Below are 23,426 nucleotides of genomic sequence, written 5' to 3'. Positions count from 1 at the left end.
GTATATTAGTTATACAGTGATTATATTGCAAGTAATCAATAAACTTACGGATTCTCCTGAGGGGCCGGGAGGTCCCATGATCCCAGATAAGCCTTCAGGCCCCTAAATAAATGATAAAAGATAAAGAAATTAGTGTCATAAATAGAGATTATTGCATTAATGATGTGAGATGTTAGTGTGATCTACTCCAAGCCCCAGGAGATGGGAGCTGTAGATCTCACATATGCAAAAAATATATATATTTTTGGGCATTAAGCAGGTGAAGTATCTATGGGGTGCTGAAATATCATTTGTACCCAAGCCCTGATACCAACAGGATCAGAAGGCACCTTTGCAATTTAAGAAATCATGATTCATCCCACTTATTTGAAAAGGGGGACATTGGAGACTTTATTCGGCATCCTGCCACTTAGCATTGCCTAACTAAAAAAAAAAAATAAATACCAAGTTGTGTGGAAATTGAGCCAAACCCAACTGTGACACTCAACCATAGTATAACAGGTAAGTGCAGCTTTCTGTTAGTGCAATTCAAGAAGATTTAAAATAGATAATTAGCAAGTGACAGAAAAGTAACTAGCTTATTATCATCAAACATTTGTAAAATTATACAAAAGTGTAAAAATTTGGAAAAATATGTTCATGTTGCACCCGGGACTAAAACATCAAAGAAAATCTGAATATTTTAATAAACTGCAACAATTACTAACATATAAATAATAATAATAATAATAATAATAATAATAATAATAATAATAATAATAATAATAATAATAATAATTAATATTGAATAATAATAATAATATTGAATAATAATAATAATAATAATAATAATAATAATAATAAAAATAATAAAAATATAAAAACTTACAGGAGGTCCTGAGGTACCTGGTGGTCCAGTGAAGCCAGGCATTCCTGGAATACCCTGAAATTGGAGATAAAACAGTCAAAACAGCCCATGGGGAGGTCACCTAATATCAACAGATATATAAGATGATATAAAGGAAGGGGGACCTGCTCTTGTTGGCAGAAGACGTCGCTACCAAAAAGCACACATAGCATTACATTGCATTTTTTTTTCCTAAATAATTGGTGACCAGGTCATGTATGGACTTATATGAGAGCGTTCCAAGGAGGGAAGAAGCTGAAATTTCTTTAAAAAGGACATAAATAGTACAATACATTGATAAAGTTACAGTAGATCATATTTCATTTCCCCCCACTCCATTGGCTCCACAGCAGGAGCCACACTGATAATAGCGTTACATTTTTTTTTTTACGTTTTCCAGTACACTATGTGGAATAATGGATGGTGTCATTCATAAGAAAAAAATTGTCCCGCAAAAATTAAGCCCTCAAACAGTTATTTGGACAGAAAAATAAAAATGGGTCTTATGGCTCTAGGAAGAAACAGAGAAAAAAACAAACAAAAATAGAATGGGAACTGCACGGGGAAGATCCCTGGATGCATCTTTGATTCCCAGGTCGCTGCTAGACATTAAATAAATAAATAAATGAATAAATTTAAATAAATAAATGAATACATATTTTTAAAAAAATGAAGTGGGGTACCCCCTATTTTTGACAATTAGCCAAGATAAAGCAAACAGCTGGGGGCTGATATTATCAGGCTGGGAAGGTCCATGGTTATTTGGCCCTTATAAGCCTAAAAATAGCAGCCTGCATTAGATGCATCAATTTTGGAGCTTTACCCGACTCTTCCCGATTGTCCTGGTGTGGAGGCAATTTGAGTAATATTTTTGGGGGTTGATGATATTTAATGTCAGCTAGCATCAAGCTCAGGAGTTAGTAATGGAGAGGAGGCTATCAGACACCCCATCACTAACCCAGGATGGTGCTTAGTAGCTCAAATGTAACTTTTTTTGTGTAAAAGAAGGGAATTTTGTTACTTACCGTAAATTCCTTTTCTTCTAGCTCCTATTGGGAGACCCAGACGATTGGGTGCAGCACTGCCTCCGGAGGCCACACAAAGCAATTACACTAAAAAGTGTAAGGCCCCTCCCCTTCTGGCTATACACCCCCAGTGGGATCACTGGCTCACCAGTTTTAGTGCAAAAGCAAGAAGGAGGAAAGCCAATAACTGGTTTAAACAAATTCACTCCGAAGTAACGTCGGAGAACTGAAAAACCATTCAACATGAACAACATGTGTACCCGAAAAACCACCAAAAATCCCGAAGGACAACAGGGCGGGTGCTGGGTCTCCCAATAGGAGCTAGAAGAAAAGGAATTTACGGTAAGTAACAAAATTCCCTTCTTCTTCGGCGCTCCATTGGGAGACCCAGACGATTGGGACGTCCAAAAGCTGTCCCTGGGTGGGTAAAGAAATACCTCATGTTAGAGCTGCAAAGACAGCCCTCCCCTACGGGGAGGCAACTGCCGCCTGCAGGACTCTTCTACCTAGGCTGGCGTCCGCCGAAGCATAGGTATGCACCTGATAATGTATGGTGAAAGTGTGCAGACTCGACCAGGTAGCTGCCTGGCACACCTGTTGAGCCGTAGCCTGGTGTCGTAATGCCCAGGACGCACCCACGGCTCTGGTAGAATGGGCCTTCAGCCCTGATGGAACCGGAAGCCCAGCAGAACGGTAGGCTTCAAGAATTGGTTCTTTGATCCATCGAGCCAGGGTGGCTTTGGAAGCCTGCGACCCCTTGCGCTGGCCAGCGACAAGGACAAAGAGTGCATCAGAGCGGCGCAGGGGCGCCGTGCGGGAAATGTAGATTCTGAGCGCTCTCACCAGATCTAACAAATGTAAACCCTTTTCATACCGGTGAACCGGATGAGGACAAAAAGAAGGTAAGGAGATATCCTGATTAATATGAAACGAGGATACTACCTTAGGGAGAAACTCCTGAATGGGGCGCAGCACTACCTTGTCCTGGTGGACCACCAGGAAGGGAGCCTTGGATGACCGCGCTGCTAGCTCAGACACTCTCCGAAGAGACGTGATCGCTACCAGAAAGGCCACTTTCCGTGATAGTCGAGAAAGTGAAACATCCGTCAGAGACTCGAAAGGCGGCTTCTGGAGAGCAACTAGTACCCTGTTCAGATCCCATGGATCTAACGGCCGCTCGTACGGGGGGACGATATGACCAAACCCCCTGCAGGAACGTGCATACCTGCGGACGTCGTGCTAGACGCTTCTGAAAAAAACACCAATAGCGCCGAGACTTGCCCTTTAAGGTAGCCGAGCGACAAGCCCTTTTCCAACCCAGATTGCAGGGAGGAAAGAAAAGTAGGCAATGCCAATGGCCAGGGGGACACTCCTTGTACAGAGCACCAGTAAAAGAAAATCTTCCACTTCCGTGGTAGATCTTAGCAGACGTGGGCTTCATAGCCTGTCTCATGGTGGCAACGACCCCGTGGGATAATCCTGAGGACACTAGGATCTAGGACGCAATGGCCACACAGTAGGTTCAGGGCCGTAGAATTCAGATGGAAAAACGGCCCTTGGGACAGTAAGTCTGGCCGGTCTGGTAGTGCCCACGGTTGACCGACCGTGAGATGCCTGTCGCCAGAGCTCTTTGATCGTCATGAAAACCGGGACCTTGCTGTTGTGCCGATTCGTGAAACCCGTCCGGGTGCAGAGACCATTCTCCTGCGTCCACGCCCTGGTGACTGAGGAAGTCTGCTTCCCAGTTTTCTACGCCCGGGATGTGAACTGCGGATATGGTGTATGCTCTGTCTTCCACCCCTAGCAGAATCCGGCGGACTTCCTGGGAGGCTCGCCGACTGCGTAGTCCGCCTTGGTGGTTGATGTATGCCACCGCTGTGGATTGTCCGACTGAATTCGGATCTGTTTGCCTTCCAGCCACTGCAGGAAGTCTTGCAGTGCCATATGCACTGCCCAGAGCTCCAGACAATTGATCTGAAGAGTGGACTCTTCTGAAGAGAGTCCTTGATCGTCTGAGAAAGGGGGACGTTCCTGTGTAGGGACATCGACTTCCCCTCCCATTAGCGAAGAATGTTCTATTGAAGTGGACGCAGATGAAACTGCGTGAAAGGGACTGCCTCTGGATGATGTGTCTCCTTGAAGGAGAGACTGCACCCCCGTCTGTAGTGACCGCTGTTTGTCCAGTGGAAGCTTCACCATCGCTGAGGGAGTGTGAAACCCCAAGCTAAGATATGCCAGCGATTGGGTTTAACTTTGAAAAGTTGAGGACCCACCCGAAACTCTGGGAAGTCTCCAGCGCCATGTTCAGGCTGTGTTGGCATGCGTCTTAAAAGAGTGCCTTGACAAGTAGATGGTCTAAGTAAGGGATCACAGGGTGACCCTGAGAGTGCGGGAGCGGTCCCACTGCTGCCATGAACTTGGTGAAAACCCGTGGGGCTGTCGCCAGACCGAAGGGTAGGGCTACGAACCGAAGATGCTCGTCTTCAATAACGAATCGTAGCAAACGCCGGTGCTCTGGAGCAATCGGCACGTGGAGATAAGCATCCTGATGTCTATTGATGCTAGGAAATCTCCTTGAGACATTGAGGCAATGACGGAGCGGAGGGATTCCATCCGGAACCGCCTGGTTTTCACGTGCTTGTTGAGCAGTTTAAGGTCCAGAACGGAACGGAAGGAGTCGTCCTATTTTGTCACCCCGACCAGATCGGAGTAAAAAGTGTCTCTTGTTCCTGAGGAGGAACCGGGATTACGACTCCTACTGCCTGCAGAAGAGCCTCGGCTCGGCCGGTGAGGAAGTTTTTGCGACAAACTGTCTCTCACCCACCGGCCATTGACCTGTGGCAGTTAAATGTCGCTAAAGCGGGGGAGTCTGCCACCGACCGCGGACGCGGAGAGAGAGGGCTGAAAGTCATGAGGAAACCGCCTTGGTAGCGGTTCCTCCGGCTGCCTTTTCCGGGCGAGATTGAGCCCGCCAGGAACCTGCGCCCCTCTGAGCCTTTTGAGTCCTGTTGGACGAGGGCAATTGGGACGTGCCCGAGCCTGGGAAGGACCGAAACCTCGACTGTCCCTTCTCCTGATGGGTCTTGTTTGATAGCTGGGGTAAGGAAGAATCCGTACCCTTGGACAGTTGAATGATTTAATCCAACCGCTCACGAAACAGTCTGTCACCAGATAAAGGCAATCTGGTTAAGCACTTTTGTGGAAGCAGCATCTGCTCCAATCCCTTAACACTAGGAGCGTAACAACACGGAGTTGGCGGACGCCACTGACGTACGGCTCGTAGAGTCCAGGACAGCATAAACAGCTTGAGTCGCAATGCCGACATTGCGAGGTGAAGGACGCTACTGCGGCCAATATGTACATGTGACCGCGTCCCTCTGCGCAATACTAGCTGAAATAGCTTGGAGTGCCTCTATGGCTGCGAATGCCGGGGCAACCGACCCGCCGATAGCTTCATAGACAGATTGCAACCAGAGGGCTATCTGTCTGTCAATGGCATCTTTAAGTGAAGTCCCATCTTCCACTGCAACTATAGATCTAGCCGCAAGCCTGGAGATTGGGGGATCCACCCTTGGAGCGCTTGAGCACGTCAGGGGGGAAGAGACAACACGTATCTTCAATACGGTTGGAGAAACGCTTATCGGGATAAGCGTGATGTTCCTGGACTGCTTCTCTGGAGTCAGAGTGACCAGAAAAGTACTCAATATACGCTTGAGATACCGAATAGGGATTTCTTCTGCTGTGAAGCTGACCCCTCCACTGGAGGAGTTGAGGGAGAAATACCCAACCTTCCATTGATGGACGCTATAAGATTATTCACTATAGCGTCACCATCCGGTGTATCCGGATTGAGAGCGGTCTCAGGATCAGAGTCCTGAACAGCTACGTCTGCCTCGTCAGACAGAGAGTACTGTGATGAAGTCGAGGGCCGTTCTTAGGGAGCTCGCTTAGGCCGTCTGGGACTGTCGTCCGTGTCAGAGCCTGCACCCTGGGATGCATGGGACCCTCCTGGAGCCATGATTTGTTTCGAAATCAGGGTGGCCAGGGGCATTGAATCAACATTGCCCAAGGTCTGTCTGGACTGCAAAGTCTGTAAGATGTTAGTCATAGCCACAGACAATATATCAGCGGAAACTGCAACTCCGTCCCTGTCCCTGGACAGGGATCACAGGTGGTTCTTTTGGCCACCTGTAGCAGAGACCCCGTTGAGTAATTGCACACACTGGGGGTCCTGGAACAGTCGCATGCAGTACAAGCAGCATAGAAAGCCTGTGCCTTGGCACCCATGCTTTTTTTTTTTTTTTTTTGCTGTTGCTGTCTAGCCATCTAGGAGCATTAGCCAAGAATAGCGACCGTACAGTGCAATGTATAGCATACAAGCATGAAGTACAATAAACACTTCAGCACATGCAGTACAAGGAGCATAGAAAGCCTGTGCCTTGGCACCTTTGCTTTTCTGCTGCCGTTGTCTAGTTATTCAGGAGCATTAGCCAGGAAAAGCGACATACAGTGAATGTATAGCATACAAGCATGAAAATAACCACTGCAGCACATGCAATCCAAGCAGCATTGAAAGCTTGTGCCTTAGCACCCTTGCTGTTCTGCTGCTGTTGTCTAGTCATCAAGGAGCATTAGCCAAGAATAGCGACATGCAGTGAATGTACAAGCATGAAAATAAACTCTGCAGTACATGCAATCCAAGCAGCATTGAAAGCTTGTGCCTTAGCACCATTGCTGTTTGCTGCCGCTGTCTAGCCATCTAGGCGGGAAGACAGCCAAGAATAGCCCTTACAGTGCAATGTAAAGCATACAAGCATAAAGGACACATGACACTGCAGCACATGCAAGACAAGCAGCATATAGAGTCTGTGCTTTAGCACCCCTGATCTTTTGCTGCTGTTTCTAGGTCTGCATCCTGAATAGCGACCGTACAAAAGTACAACAGGACACTTCGGCATTAGTGGGTCAGCACTTGCCGCTTACCGCCCGCACAAAAGCGGGTGTGTGGCGCCGGAATCCTGCTGGTCCGTTTTCCCGCTCTGCGTGCCGGAATGGCTGCCGGCGTCCAGAGGAGAGGGGCGGGCCGAGGGCGTGCCCGAGACAAGAGCGGGAACCCGGCGCCCACTGTGTCTAGTAAAGGGGGCTGGAGAATGCAAATAAGGCTCCAGCCCTCGGCGCTGCTATAGAACAGCGTCTCTCCCTGTACCTGAGTGACAGGGTGGGGGCGGGAACGAAGCGGCGCTAGGCCGCAAAAGCCGGGGAATAAAGTTAGAAGCGCCGCTGCCGTAAAAGCGCGGTCAGCGCGTCCCCGGCGCACTACAAGTCGCAGCTGCGCCTCCGCTCCAGGGGCGGTCGGCGCGGCGGTCCCCACACGTAAAGTCCCCCAGTAATCTGCAGGGACTATAAGCCCAGCGCACAGCGCTACAGTCCCCGGCGCACTAGCACACCCAGCAAGCCTGGAGTGTGCGTGGCCTGCCATACGGGGACACAGAGTACCTGAATGGTGCAGGGCCTTGTCCCTGAACGGCACTCCCGCTCCACATCCAGCAGGTTCAATGGGTCTGTGGATGGAGCCCGGCCTCAGGGCTTGGAGGCCGGTAAGATCCCACTTCCTCAGAGCCCCTCAGGGGGATGGGGAAGGAAAACAGCATGTGGGCTCCAGCCTCCGTACCAGCAATAGGTACCTCAACCTTACAAACCGCAAGTGGGGTGAGAAGGGAGCATGCTGGGGGCCCTAGTATGGGCCCTCTTTTCTTCCATCCGATATAGTCAGCAGCTACTGCTGACTGAACAGTGGAGCTTATGCATGGATGTCTGACCTCCTTCGCACAAAGCAGAAAACTGGTGAGCCAGTGATCCCACTGGGGGTGTATAGCCAGAAGGGGAGGGGCCTTACACTTTTTAGTGTAATTGCTTTGTGTGGCCTCCGGAGGCAGTGCTATACACCCAATCGTCTGGGTCTCCCAATGGAGCGCCGAAGAAATAGACAGTATGGAGTATATAGGTGTTCTTTTAAAAAAATTACATTTAAAGAAATGATCCTATGAAAACGTTTTTCGCACTGACTCTCTAGTTTGTAAAACCAATTTTATTAAAAATTTTCAGGTGATTCTTAATTAATATAAGGAGTTCTGTGTCCAGAATCCCCATCACCTTGTCATAGTACAAGTTACAAGGAGCGTCTGTCCTCAGAGGAGCCGTCCTGTATGACACAAGCCCAATGATGGGAATGGGCATGTACATGTGTGTGGTGGAGGATAGAATTTATGGACTCTTGGTAGTATATAATTACGTGTGTGTGTGTGTGTGTGTAGACATGTGTATGTATGTGCTCTGTATATATGTGTGTGTGTAGACATGTGTATGTATGTGCTCTGTATATATGTGTGTGTGTGTATATGCTCTGTGTATCAATATTTCAGTGTTTATATGCTCTGTGTATAAATATGTGTTTGTGAGTGTATGTATATGCTCTATATACATGTGTGTGTTTGTGTATGTATATGCTTTGTGTATAAATATGTGTGTTTGTGTGTGTATATGATTGTGTACAAATTGTGTCTCCATTTAGGAAGGAGACAAACTTTAGCGCCACCTATTGGAAGTAGCAATCCTAAAATTCAAAAGTGTCTCTTTAACAAGCCTTTTCATATGACTAAGAATTTATGCCAGATCAGAACCCCAATTTGCATACACGGTGTTTCGGGGTGAATGTCCCTCGTCAGTGCAAAGTATGAGATCTGATATGGCTGCATGAGAAGCTTTAGTGGCGTCTAAAGGCAAAACCTATGCTCTGTGTATAAATATATGTGTTTGTGTGTGTGTGTGTGTGTGTGTACTTGCCCAGTATACAAATATAGGTGTCTTTGTGTGTATGTATATGTTCTGTGTATAAATATGTGTGTGTGTATATGTTTTGTGTATAAATATGTGTGTGTGTGTGTGTGTGTATGTTTTGTGTATAAATATGTGTGTGTGTGTGTATATGTTCCGTGTATAAATGTGTGTGTGTATATGTTCTGTGTATAAATATGTGTGTGTGTGTGTGTAAATGTTCTGTGTATAAATATGTGTGTGTGTGTGTATATGTTCTGTGTATAAATATATGTGTGTGTGTGTATATGTTCTGTGTATAAATATGTGTGTGTGTGTGTGTATATGTTCTGTGTATAAATATGTGTGTGTGTGTGTGTAAACGTTCTGTATATAAATATGTGTGTGTGTGTGTAAATGTTCTGTGTATAAATATGTGTGTGTGTGTGTGTATATGTTCTGTGTATAAATGTGTGTGTGTGTGTGTATATGTTCTGTGTATAAATGTGTGTGTGTGTGTGTAAATGTTCTGTGTATAAATATGTGTGTGTGTGTGTATATGTTCTGTGTATAAATATATGTGTGTGTGTGTATATGTTCTGTGTATAAATATGTGTGTGTGTGTGTGTGTAAATGTTCTGTGTATAAATATGTGTGTGTGTGTGTATATGTTCTGTGTATAAATATATGTGTGTGTGTGTATATGTTCTGTGTATAAATATGTGTGTGTGTGTGTGTATATGTTCTGTGTATAAATATGTGTGTGTGTGTGTGTAAACGTTCTGTATATAAATATGTGTGTGTGTGTGTAAATGTTCTGTGTATAAATATGTGTGTGTGTGTGTGTAAACGTTCTGTATATAAATATGTGTGTGTGTGTGTAAATGTTCTGTGTATAAATGTGTGTGTGTGTGTGTATATGTTCTGTGTATAAATGTGTGTGTGTGTATGTATATGTTCTGTGTATAAATATGTGTGTGTGTGTGTGTGTGTGTAAATGTTCTGTGTATAAATATGTGTGTGTGTGTATATGTTCTGTGTATAAATGTGTGTGTGTGTGTATATGTTCTGTGTATAAATATGTGTGTGTGTGTATATGTTCTGTGTATAAATGTGTGTGTGTGTATGTATATGTTCTGTGTATAAATATGTGTGTGTGTGTGTGTGTGTAAATGTTCTGTGTATAAATATGTGTGTGTGTGTATATGTTCTGTGTATAAATGTGTGTGTGTGTGTGTATATGTTCTGTGTATAAATGTGTGTGTGTGTATGTATATGTTCTGTGTATAAATATGTGTGTGTGTGTGTGTATATGTTCTGTGTATAAATATGTGTGTGTGTGTATATGTTCTGTGTATAAATATGTGTGTGTGTATGTATATGTTCTGTGTATAAATATGTGTGTGTGTGTATATGTTCTGTGTATAAATATGTGTGTGTGTATATGTTCTGTGTATAAATATGTGTGTGTGTATATGTTCTGTGTATAAATATGTGTGTGTGTATATGTTCTGTGTATAAATGTGTGTGTGTGTATATGTTCTGTGTATAAATATGTGTGTGTGTGTGTGTGTGTGTGTGTGTATGTATGTGCTTGGTGTATAAATATATGTATGTGTTTGTGTGTGTGTATATGCTCTGTGTATAAATGTGTGTGTGTTTGTGTGTATGTATATGCTCTGTGTATAAATATGTGTATGTTTGTGTGTATGTATATGCTCTGTGTATAAACGTGTGTTTGTGTGTGTGTGTATATGCTCTGTCTATAAATATATGTATTTCTGTGTGTATGTGTTCGGTGTATACATGCCTGTGTGATGTGTGTATACAGTACATACTGTATGTGTGTAATATGCACTGTGTGTGCCATATACTGTGTGTCTGTAGCTTCCATTTATAAATCTCGGCAGCACAGATATGGGTTCATAGGTGTAAACATGTAAGCGATCGCCCAACAGACGAGTAGAACGCTGCTCATTCATCGTGTGATTGGATTGTTTGTGGCAGAACACGAATCCTTGTTCTCGGCAGCACATCGCCCGGTGCAGACTGCAGAAGAGCTGCCGATAGCAGGATACTATATGTGGACAGACTGATCTATACAGATCGTTCTGGCCTAAGGGGCACTTTGCACGCTGCCGATGCTAGCGATGTCGAACGCGATAGTACCCGCCCCCGTCGCAGCAGCGATATCTTGTGATAGCTGCCGTAGCGAACATTATCGCAACGGCAGCTTCACACGCACTTACCTGCCCTGTGACGTCGCTCTTAGCCGGCGAACCGCCTCCTTATTAAGGGGGCGGGTCGTGCAGCGTCATAGCGACATCACACGGCAGGCGGCCAATAGAAGCGGAGAGGCGGAGATGAGCGGGACGTAAACATCCCGCCCACCTCCTTCCTTCCGCTTAGCCGGTGGAGGCAGGTAAGGAGATGTTCCTCGCTCCTGCGGCTTCATACACAGCGATGTGTGCTGCCGCAGGAACGAGGAACAACATCGTAACATCGGTCGACCAGACATTATGGAAATGTCCGACGCTACACAGATCACCGATTTACTATGCTTTTGCGATCGTTTATCAGCGCATCTAGGCTTTACACATTGCGACATCAATACCGGCGCCGGATGTGCGTCACTTTCGATTTGACCCCGACGATATCGCAGTAGCGATGTCGCAGCGTGCAAAGTACCCCTAAGGGTTTGAGTGTGATGGGCAATATGTCCGTATTTAGGGCCCTACTTTACACTTTTGCCCAGAGCACTGGCAGCCATAGACAGATGTGAGCCCTGTGCAAGAACAGTATAAGGGCCTTTGTTGTCCAATAACTCATCATAGTGCACAATTTTCCCTGCTTTGGAGGTGTAAATGAACCCCTTAACTAATGGGCCCCTGTGCGGATGCATATATTGCACCAATGATACATCTGCCCCTGGACCCCACTTTACCGAAAACTGGCAATGAAGTTTCCAACATATTTTACCTTTTCCCCTTTCTGTCCAGCTTCTCCTTCCGCTCCTCGCTCCCCTTTACTACCCTGAAAAACAAAGATGGCGTAGAATCAAAGAAACGTCCACCTTGCCACATGATAACACAAGATGTATTTGGACGAGTCATTTCAAGTCAATGGGGCAACCAATGTTATTAGGCATTCATATTAATAGGTCACAACCCAAAAAAGACACAGGGGCAGGCATTATTTTACTCATATGTATGTATTTTTGGCTAATCTTACTGTCTGCAATGTGGTTCCATTATGAATTTTGCACCGTTTGACTTCTGCATCCACAATGTGTCACGGTACATAGCGGACTGCAGAACGAGCGACAGCGAATCTCACAATCCGCTCATTCTGACGCACGCTCGGATGGAACTTTTATCTTCTTTGAACTCTTTTAAGCTATTTTTTGATAACTTCAAAGTTCAAATTTTCTTTTGTTGATGTGAAGAAAGACATATGCTTTCAGACTCCGCCGTCAGATCCCTCTGCTATGTACATGTCGGAGGCGGGGGCCAGCTTCCCCGTCGCGGGGGCTGCTCGGGGAGATCGCGCTCGGATCCGGTGCCTTCTCCTCGGTGGCTCGAGTGGGCCGGACCCGGGGCTCGAGCGGCGCTCCTTGCCCACGAGTGAAAAGGGGAGGAATTGGGTTTTTGGGATATATAGAGTTTGTGACGCCACCCACGGGTTGTGGTGATGGTGGGCACCACCGCTGCTGGTGACGGGGTTCCCGGGAGCAATGGCGGGGAGCAGCTGAGGTGTTGACCCCTCCGTGGGTAGGGGCTGTTGGTCCCGGGGGCCCGATAGGAGGGTTCCACAGGATGGGTTTTGCAGGGTGTAGGTTTGCGGTGCAGCGCGATGCCGGATGGCACAGGTGTACTCACTCAGACATAGATTGACAGAGTCTCTGGTAAACCAAACGGCTGGATGGACGGGGGCCCGCAGCCGGCTGCGGTGTTCTCCCTGGATGGGTTGATGGTGACTGTCGTTTCCCTGCACCTGTGTTTTGTATCTTGACTCCAATGCCTGGGCACCGGTAGTCCGCTCCCCGGCGTATACGTGCTGGAGGAGCCCGTTTGCCCACAGACGCTGGCCCTATGGATCTCTGGCCCTTGGCGGTGGCGCTTATCCGGAACGGTTGGGCTGTTGCCTTCAATCCGGACTTGGGTGGGAATGAACCCCTGAGGTCCAGACCGCAATCAGTAAATTTGACTAAAGGTTGGCTTCGAGCCTAGTTGGGGTCTGAGTACCCTGCCTGGTGTTTGGCTCCAATCGGCTCCCCGGTTCGGTACCGGCGGGCCACCGCCCGACCCTGGTCCTACGGTTCCGCTGACTGTCACCAACTTCTGCATACGACCACCACCGTCTGCCTACCTTGCTGGAAGTGCCTGGGCTCCAACCCAGACACCAACAGTTTCACTCCTCACACTCTACCGTCCACAACTGGACTCTCTGACTACTGTGTTTTTCCCGCCTCCAGGTCTGCAAACTCCTCGGTGGGCAGGGTCAACCGCCTGGCTCCGCCCCACCTGGTGTTGACATCAACCCTGGAGGGTGGCAACAAGGATTTAATGTGTGACTGGTGTGTCTGTCCAGGGAAGGGGGGTATGATGTTGTGTCTGTGACCACCTGGCTAGGCCAGGGCGTCACATACAGAGATACATAGTGGCTGGAGAAGCTGAAAAGTGGTAACAGTTTTAACGATACCCCAAAAGAATTTTAACGAAAAATAAAAACACAAAAAGTAACTAAAAGCAAAAAAAAAATCCATATCCTTTAAAATTGATTACGGTAATTTTCCTAGATTCATCTTTACCAATCCAATGGAATATATTAAATTATTTTATTCCAATGCTCTATAAGTATTAAGGAGTTGTCTGTTGTGCTGATTCGTGTAGAAAAGACAATGGTCATATTAATATTGACCCCAGATACAACTCACATATAATACAAGAGGAATACAAATAATTTAATAGCATTGGGTAGAGTAAATACAGCCAAAACACTCATTAGGAGAGTGGGCCTTATTACTGCCCACTAGTGATGAGTGGGCACTAGCATGCTAAGGTGCTCAGTACTGGTAACTAGTGATGAGTGGGCACTACCATGCTAAGGTGCTCAGTACTCGTAACTAGTGATGAGCGGGCACTACCATGCTCAGTACTTGTAACTAGTGATCAGCGGGCGCTGCCATGCTCAAGTGCTCTGTACTCGTAACTAGTGATGAGCGGGCACTACCATGCTCAGGTGCTCAGTACTCGTAACTAGTGATGAGCGGGCACTACCATGCTCAGGTGCTCGGTACTAGTAACTAGTGATGAATGGGTGTGGCGCCCCAGGACCTGGTCGCCACAACAGCATTGCCCTTCCAAAGGGTTAATGCTGAGCCTGGAGGTAATTGGGAGATCTATTGGCCAGTAAGTTTAACAACCAACGCAGTTCTCCCTCCGGCCAGCAGGGGGAGCTCTGAACCTGGAACTTCAGGGAGCATTCCTTAAGTCTGGCTGAAGGGAGGAAGTAGTAGTTAGTCTGGAGACAGGAGTGAAAGAGGACAGACGCAGAGTAGTGCTGCCTTGTGGAATTGGGGCCTAGAGCTGGAATAGCTTGGCCCAGTGAAGCAAGAGGTGCAGAGAGGCACAGAGGAGACTCGGACATCGGAGTCTGTGGTTGCCAGGGCATAAAATCCATCCCTGGTAGCTGAATCCGGAGGGCAGGAGAGCTGCAAGCCCCCTGGCCCAGAAGCAAACTGAGGGTACAGCTGCATCCCAAGGGCCTGGTGTGGACTCCAGCAGAGAAGCACCAGAGAGGGCCTGCGCAGTCTACCCCACAGAAAAAGGGACAAACCACCAGTCCCAGCAGCAAGAGGGCAATTGCTAACCCAAAGTGCAGTGTCTTAAACAGCAGAGAAAGATTAAGGAGTAGGCCTCATACTCAACTGGCCAAAGATCACCCCAGGCACTTCCAGGCCGGCCGGATCATCTTTACCATCTGTGACGGTCTCCCTGGACTAAACTTCTGCCGAGTAAAAGAGGAGAAGGTAAAGAGACTACTGTTTGTGCCTGTTTCTTTCATTGCTTGTCGGCCCTGCACCGTGCTAGTCACACAACACCATAGACTTCCACAAGCACCAACTGTGTCCCGGGGCACCGCTCCACCTGTGGGGAGCAGTACCACCATTGCTGCCACTTCATCACCCCGGAGGCCTTACACAGCAGCGGCGGCTTAATAGCCGCATACCACAGGTGGCGTCACGAACACAAACTTAAAGTCATCAGCCACATATTCTACTGACACCCACCAGGGCCACGGAGCCGGGCCCAGCCACCACTGACTACCACCGGACTAGTCCAGCCCGGCACCGGTTGTCCCATAGCCCTGGGGTGGGCGAGTCAACTTTTGGCGTCACGAACAGGATTTCGTGCCCGGTCACACCGGGTACTGTGCGCCTGGAGAACCGTGAAACAGACTGTGTATTACAGCGAGAAACCGCCGCCATTAGCGCCGCTGAGAGCGGGAAGAAGGGGGGCGTGAAAGAAGAAAGGGCGCGAAGAGAAGCCCCGCCCCCTTGTCCAAGAAAAGAGCGCGAAGCGGTGCCCGCCATAGAAGGCGGAAGAAGAAGAAATGGCGACCAACTAAGCTGGCCGGCTGGCAGAGAGAGTCTAAATGCCAGACCAGCAGATAAAGACAATGTACCTTATCGCAAACGGAGTGATGCCGGTCGTGATGGGCTGGGCGCCAGTTTGGCGCCAGATGCTAGTGCAGCCTCCGGCCCCGCCTCCGAGAAGGGAAAGGGAGCAGCCGAGTGGCGTGGTCGAGCACCCGAGCAGTGTTCCAGGCAGCATTCCCCAGGTCGGAAGTATGGCGGAGGAGCTGCAGCAAGGTGCACCAGGGACCGGAAGAGTGGATCCCGAGCTGGACTTGCTGAAAGAAGAAATGCGAGTCCTGGCCCGGAGGCTGAGTAGTGTGGAAGTGGAGGCGGACCGGCAGAAAGAAATGCCGAGGGTGCCGGAGGATCTGGAGCGGTGGATGGATGCCGCGGAGCAGAAGCAGGGTGAGCAACCAGAAACCCCGTCCAGTCCGGACCCAGGGCCCCGCCACGCGCCCCCGCTTAGCCCCTTCACTGACCCCCTGGTCTTCCCGGCCCACCCCGCGGACGCCCGGTGGGGCACCGGAGGCCTGCCTGAGACCCCCGCAGACGGAGCTTGGGGTGGGGTGAACCCTGAACAACTAGCGGGCCCCCTGCCGAGTCCCCCTGTGAGCCTCCTGGGAATGGCATCCCCGGGAGTGAATTGGGACGCAGCGCCCATTGAAAGCAGGGGACTGCAGCGGCCGCTGCTCCCCAAGGAAACTCCCCTGGCCAACGAACTGACGTGCCGGAGGCTGGTGGTAGAGTACCAGAGGGAGCGGGAACTCCGGGAGGAGAAACGGAGGGCCCGAGAAGTCGCTAATCTGGCTTCCAAAGAAGAGGTCAGGAAGGCCCTGAAGGGATTCGAGTGCCCAGTAAGACGGGGCATCGTGGTTGATTTCCGGCAGAAAGGCGGCTGGGGCTTCATCCGGGAGCCCGGTCTGGGCAAGGACGTGTTTGTGGCCCGGAGAGACATCGAGGAGCACCTGCCCAGAGGCCACCCAGGGCGTGATGCCAAGCCGGGTGATGTGGTGGAGTATACACGGCTGATGGGGGACCGTGGATGGTACGCGCTGCATGTACATATCCTGCGGGAAGAAGCGGCCCCAGAAGAGCCAGAGTGGCGCCGCACAGTGCAAGAGCGCAGCATCTCCCCTAGCAGCACCACCACCTCAAGGCAGACCCAGGCCACAGAACTGAGCAGAGGTCCTGCGACAGCCACTCAGGAGACGCAGACCAGGATCTCCATGGCGTGTGTGATGCAGGGAGCCCGGCCAAAGCAGGGCCCCAGAGACCACAGCAACAGCCCCCTGCAGACAAGCAGCCCTCTGCAGCAGCGCCGTGCAACACCAGCAAGCAGTCCCACTCCAATCCAGGCTGCAGAACAGCGCAGAAGGTCAGGGACTAGCGCCCAGGGGACCCAGACGATGATATCGTCGGCGTACCTGCTGCCAGGAGCAATGCCGGAGTGGGACCCCCGCATCTACCCTCGAGAGTAAAGAAGAAGATGAAGAGATGCTGAACTGTACATAGCCCCCCATTCTTTTTGAAGAAGTCCCTCGTGTTTTGCCCCTTATTCTTTTCGATGATGACACCCTTTCCTGCTGTACTGCCCCTAATGCTTTTTGAAGACGTCACCCCCCATGTTGTGTACAAAATGTTTTTCTTTTTCTTTGATTGCGAAAATGGACAATTGGGCCACTGGACTATGGGTGGCCAACACCTAAATTGTTCATAGTTAGCAACAGTGTGCTCAACACCCCTGAAGAAAAACCCGTCCGGCGTGCATAGAGTGGGGTCATCAATGCTCTGACGCACGCCCAGAGCCTACGTTGGGGGTTTGATCGCGGCGGGTCCCCCATGGAGCAGTGTAATGGACACCCGGCAGGGAGCCACACTGGACTCTTATAGTAATGTTTAAGTTTGTAACGTTCAAGTAATGCGCCTCCCATAATGGGATGAAATGTTCTAACATGTCATGTTTGTTTCTACAGTCCGGGAGTACTGAATTTAACTAAGGGGGAGTGTGGCGCCCCAGGACCTGGTCGCCACAACAGCATTGCCCTTCCAAAGGGTTAATGCTGAGCCTGGAGGTAATTGGGAGATCTATTGGCCAGTAAGTTTAACAACCAACACAGTTCTCCCTCCGGCCAGCAGGGGGAGCTCTGAACCTGGAACTTCAGGGAGCATTCCTTAAGTCTGGCTGAAGGGAGGAAGTAGTAGTTAGTCTGGAGACAGGAGTGAAAGAGGACAGACGGAGAGTAGTGCTGCCTTGTGGAATTGGGGCCTAGAGCTGGAATAGCTTGGCCCAGTGAAGCAAGAGGTGCAGAGAGGCACAGAGGAGACTCGGACATCGGAGTCTGTGGTTGCCAGGGCATAAAATCCATCCCTGGTAGCTGAATCCGGAGGGCAGGAGAGCTGCAAGCCCCCTGGCCCAGAAGCAAACTGAGGGTACAGCTGCATCCCAAGGGCCTGGTGTGGACTCCAGGAGAGAAGCACCAGAGAGGGCCTGCGCAGTCTACCCCACAGAAAAAGGGACGAACCACCAGTCCCAGCAGCAAGAGGGCAATTGCTAACCCAAAGTGCAGTGTCCTAAACAGCAAAGAAAGATTAAGGAGTAGGCCTCATACTCAACTGGCCAAAGATCACCCCAGGCACTTCCAGGCCGGCCGGACCATCTTTACCATCTGTGACGGTCTCCCTGGACTAAACTTCTGCCGAGTAAAAGAGGAGAAGGTAAAGAGACTACTGTTTGTGCCTGTTTCTTTCATTGCTTGTCGGCCCTGCACCGTGCTAGTCACACAACACCATAGACTTCCACAAGCACCAACTGTGTCCCGGGGCACCGCTCCACCTGTGGGGAGCAGTACCACCATTGCTGCCACTTCATCACCCCGGAGGCCTTACACAGCAGCGGCGGCTTAATAGCCGCATACCACAGGTGGCGTCACGAACACAAACTTAAAGTCATCAGCCACATATTCTACTGACACCCACCAGGGCCACGGAGCCGGGCCCAGCCACCACTGACTACCACCGGACTAGTCCGGCCCGGCACCGGGTGTCCCATAGCCCTGGGGTGGGCGAGTCATGGGCACTACCATGCTTGTAACTAGTACTCAGTACTCGTACCTAGTGATGAGCGGGCACTACCATGCTCAGGTGCTCGGTACTAGTAACTAGTGATGAATGGGCACTACCATGCTTGTAACTAGTACTCAGTACTCGTACCTAGTGATGACCACGCACTACCATGCTCGGGTGCTCAGTACTGGTAACTAGTGATGAGTGAGCACTACCATGCTCGGGTGCTCAGTACTGGTAACTAGTGATGAGTGGGCACTACCATGCTCGGGTGCTCGGTACTCATACCTAGTGATGACCACGCACTACCATGCTCGGGTGCTCAGTACTGGTAACTAGTGATGAGCGGACACTACCATGCTCAGGTGCTCAGTACTTGTAACTAGTGATGAGCGGACACTGCCATGCTCAGGTGCTCAGTACTTGTAACTAGTGATGAGCGGGAACTACCATGCTCGGGTGCACAGTACTTGTAACTAGTGATGAGCGGACACTGCCATGCTCAGGTGCTCAGTACTTGTAACTAGTGATGAGCGGACACTGCCATGCTCAGGTGCTCAGTACTTGTAACTAGTGATGAGCGGACACTGCCATGCTCAGGTGCTCAGTACTTGTAACTAGTGATGAGCAGGCACTACCATGCTCAGGTGCTCAGTACTTGTAACTAGTGATGAGCGGACACTGCCATGCTCAGGTGCTCAGTACTCGTAACTAGTGATGAGCGGGCACTACCATGCTTGGGTGCTCAGTACTCGTAACTAGTGATGAGCGGGCACTACCATGCTCGGGTGCTCGGTACTCGTAACTAGTGATGAGCGAGTACTACCATGCTAGTTACGAGTACCGAGCACCTGAGCATGGTAGTTGTTACACTGTACAAAGGGCTGGTAAGATGTAGTACAGCATATTCTCCACTAGGTGGCAGCAGAGTAGTGAAGGAGAGTCAGAGTAACACTGAAACAGAAGGGAGGCTGAAGTACAGAAGAGTAACTTCAGCAGGCAGTTCACAGCCGAACCACCAGGGGGCAATAGAGTAGTCAAGCAGTCAGGGTGTAGCTGGGAAAGTCAAGTCACTGTAAAGGGAGGATCAAAATCAGGTCAGGAAACCGAACTGAAGTCAGATGTCGGGAGATCAGGTCTGCAGAGGGGAACACAAAGAGTACAGGGAACAGAAGACAAAACCGGAGGGTGAGGAGACACAAAGGAGGATGAACCAGGATGGGTAAACAACTGACAGGAGCGGGAAGTCAGGGACTAGCACAGACAGATGAACGGGGGAGGGTGCAGGTCAGGGCACGGTAACTAGGATCAGATCAAACAGGAAATCTCACCAGAGCCAGTCACAGGCTGCAGAGCAAAACTATAACCAGCACCAGAATCCAAGTGCAGTTCCCAGACATAGTGTCTCCTGACACCAGAACAAGGCTGAGCGGAGTTAACCCCTGACTTGACCAGGCTGGGTCTGGGAAATTCTAGAGCGGAGAATACCGGTCCCGGATCATGACAGTAGTGCTCGCTCATCACTACTGCTCACTCTTTATGGTTTGCCATACAGTTTCCGAAATCTGCAATGACGTAGCTGCCGAATTAAGACAGTCTTTGTGTGTCCAAGTCACCAAAGCGGGTGGTGCCCCCATCAGTGACTGCCGCGGTGTATTCTTGACTAAAAATGCCATTCTGGCTGCCTACAGCTCAGTGGTTATCAAAGCCAAAATGCTTTTATGGGCATCGACCTTCGATGTGGAGCGCTGCAATGTCCTAGAAGTAAGGACACTAAAAACATTATGTGTTATTACGCGCAGCGTAATCCGTCTAATCAAGAGGTTCTTGCAATTAAGGACGTTTGTCGCTCATGCGGGGAATATTAATCTGTCATTTGGAATAATTGGCTCTTAACAATTCAGCTCACCTTCATACCGTCCAAGCCCGTCGGCCCGGGAGGACCCGCGACGCCGTGTTCTCCCTGCAGAAACATAATGGACACAAAGACGCATGATATACAAAGGATAATTATGCGCAAGAAGGGACAGAATTAACTGTACAAAGGAATATAATTTGAGATAAGCAAATAAATTCAAACTGGATTCACGTAGAATCTTTGGAAATCTGTTGCGCCCCTCGAATTTGTTGCAATTCGGTTCACACACCTATCGCCCAAACAAATGCCCATTACCACAGTTTTACACAAAGCAGAAGACTGTATAATCCAGAGACGGCTCACATGACCTCCGGAGCGGCCGGACGGGGCGTCTACATAAAGCCATGCAGCTATCAAATTGCATATAGCACAAGTTAATCAAAAGGGATTATCATAGCCTGTATAAAAGCAGGGGCAGGGAGTGCAGCGGCCTTTTTCTGTGTTGAATCTGTAGAGTTAGTGATTTTTTGCAGATGAAAGCTTTGGCCATACAGAAAGGAAGAAAAAGAGATAAAACACTGAATAAACATTACAGATAGTGAGTGACAGTTCAACAGTGAATAACATCTCTCATCATATACAGCATGTTGAGTTAACTTTGATGTTACATGACCTAAGGAGCGGCCGGACGAGGCTTCTACATAATGCCTTGCACCTATCACAGTACCTATAGCACAAATCAGTCAAAAGGGATTATCACAGCCTGTATAAAAGCAGGAGCAAGGAATGCAGCGGCCATTTTTCTGTGTTGAATCTGGAGAGTTAGTGAATTTTTGCAGATGAAAGCTTGGCCATACAAAAAGGAGGAAAAGGACATAAAACACTGAATAAACATTACAGATAGTGAGTGACAGCTCAACAGTGAATAACATCTCTCATCATATACAGCATGTTGAGTTAACTTTGATGTTACATGACGTAAGGAGTGGCCGGACGAGGCTTCTACATAAAGCTTTGCAGCTATCACAGTACATATAGCACAAATCAGTCAAAAATAATTATCACAGCCTGTATAAAAGCAGGGGCAGGGAATGCAGTGTCCATTTTTTGGGTGAATTTGGATACTTAGAAAGTTTTACAGCTCAGACCTTTGCCATACAGAAAGGAAGAAAAAGAGCTAAAACACTGAATAAACATTAGAGATAGTGAGTGACAGCAAAACAGTGAATAAAAGCTCCCATCATATACAGTATGTCGAGCGCACTTTGACGTCACTAAGGTTGTGCTTGTGTTAAAAATCTTAAAAAGTGATTGACCCCTTCACAACCAAGGACGTACTGGTACGTCCTAAATCATATCGGGGTAATCACCGCCGGCTGCTGCAGTGAGCCAGCAGTGATGCCTGCACATGTCTGCTGATTTGAGCAGCAGATATGTGTGGCTATCAGGCGCAGGTGGCTCCGCGATCCACCCGCACTTGTTAATCTCCTAGATTGTGCTGTCAAAATGTGACTGCGCGATTTAAATGGTTGCAGCAGGGAAAGCACCATTAGGCCAGAATCACACTTGCTAGTGGCATGCGTGTAACTCGCACGAGTCTCTCATGGTAGAACCCGGCACGGCCGCACACTATGCATACAGGAGCGTCTGAGCTGCGTAGAGTGCATAGTGTGCGGCCATGCCGGGTTCTACCATGAGAGACTCGCGCGAGTTACACGCGAGGCACTAGCAAGTGTGATTCTGGCCTTAGAGGCCCAGCGGTGCGATCACAGGAAGCTGATGGTTGTCATGGTAGCGACAGGTCATATGGGGACTCCTGTCACTATCATGATGTATTTCCTGTTAGAGCAGCAGCTGTAACAGAAATGCAGCATTTCTGCTGATCGGAGCTGTGCTGCTGTGATCAACAGAAATGAATGAGCGATCAGACTGCTGATTCTTATAGTCACCTAGGGGGACTTGCAAAATAAAAAAAAAATGCTTTAAAAAATTAAAAAAATTAAATTGAGAATGAAATAATAAAAAAAAAAAATAAAAATATACACATATTTGGTATCGCTCTGTTCAGCAATGCCCTGTGTAGCAAAATATAAAATCAATTAACTTGATTGGTAACAAAAAAATTCCAAATGACAAAATTCCGTTTTTTGGTCCACAAATTTTGCGCAAAATGCAATAACAGGCGACCAAAACGGTACCATTAAAAACGTCAGCCCAAGACGCAAAAAATAAACCATCACTGAGCCCCATATCCCGAAAAATGAGAACGCTACGGGTTGTGGAAAATGGCGCAAAAAGTGCGCCACTTTTTTTGGACTACATTCTGATTTTTTTTTAACCCCTTAGATAAAAGTAAACCCATACATGTTTGGTATCTGCGAACTCGGATCGACCTGAGGCATCACACCGAGACACCAGTTTTAACATATAGTGAACACAGTGAATAAAATACCCCCAAAACAATTGTGTATTCAAACTTTTTTTTTTGCAATTTTTCAGCACTTGGAATTTTTTTTGTGCATTATATGGTAAAACTTATGCTTTCATTTAAAAATACAACTCGTTACTCAAAAAACAAGCCCTCTGTCACGCTCCCCGGGTCCCCTGTCCTGTTCCCCGGCTCACCTGCCACGCTCCCCGGCTTCCCTGCTTCGCTCCCCGGCTCCTCTGTTAGGCGTCCCCCGCTCCACAGCCTCCAGCCCCCATCACCTGCGGTCCCCAGGCGGCCCGGTCCCCGCTCCCGGTGCCCGTCGGCAGCTCTGCTCCAGGCCGGCTCCCCTGCTTCCTATTCACCGCTCCCTGCCCTGGCTTCTGGCACCCGGGCCTCGTACATGCGCATTAGGGCGCGCGCGCGGTCATTGACCCTCTCTTAAAGGGCCAGCGTCCACTGACAGGATATTGAACACACAGGTACAGGGTATAAAGGGGTTTAATGTCCAAGTGGGCGGGGCCTGTTCTTTGTGTTTCCTAAGCTAGGAGTCAGGTCTCCTTGCGTCTGCTGGTATACTTACCTATCTCTTTTCTAGAGCTGCTCCTGCCTCGCCATCCGGTCCTGACAATTCCCGAACCCCGAGCGCTGACTGTCTGCCATCCCGTCAGTCCGTACCATCCCTGATCCCTGTGGTGATCCGTCCTCTCGAT

General features: G+C 48.8%; 1 protein-coding gene across 1 annotated transcript in view; it reads right to left on the bottom strand.

Annotated features, from left to right (window-relative positions):
* Nucleotides 1-23,426, bottom strand: part of COL22A1 (collagen type XXII alpha 1 chain) — a 515,443-nt gene that overhangs the window by 67,030 nt on the left and 424,987 nt on the right. The window contains exons 46-49 of the mRNA XM_075316011.1: nt 20,337-20,390; nt 11,704-11,757; nt 869-922; nt 49-102 (exon numbers count right to left, since the gene is read on the bottom strand). Coding sequence (XP_075172126.1) covers nt 49-102; nt 869-922; nt 11,704-11,757; nt 20,337-20,390 — 216 coding nt within the window. The remainder of the gene's footprint in view (nt 1-48; nt 103-868; nt 923-11,703; nt 11,758-20,336; nt 20,391-23,426) is intronic.

This window comes from Anomaloglossus baeobatrachus, chromosome 6, assembly GCF_048569485.1.
Source record: "Anomaloglossus baeobatrachus isolate aAnoBae1 chromosome 6, aAnoBae1.hap1, whole genome shotgun sequence".
Classification (NCBI taxonomy): domain Eukaryota; kingdom Metazoa; phylum Chordata; class Amphibia; order Anura; family Aromobatidae; genus Anomaloglossus; species Anomaloglossus baeobatrachus.
This window is presented reverse-complemented; position numbering and strand designations above follow the sequence as displayed.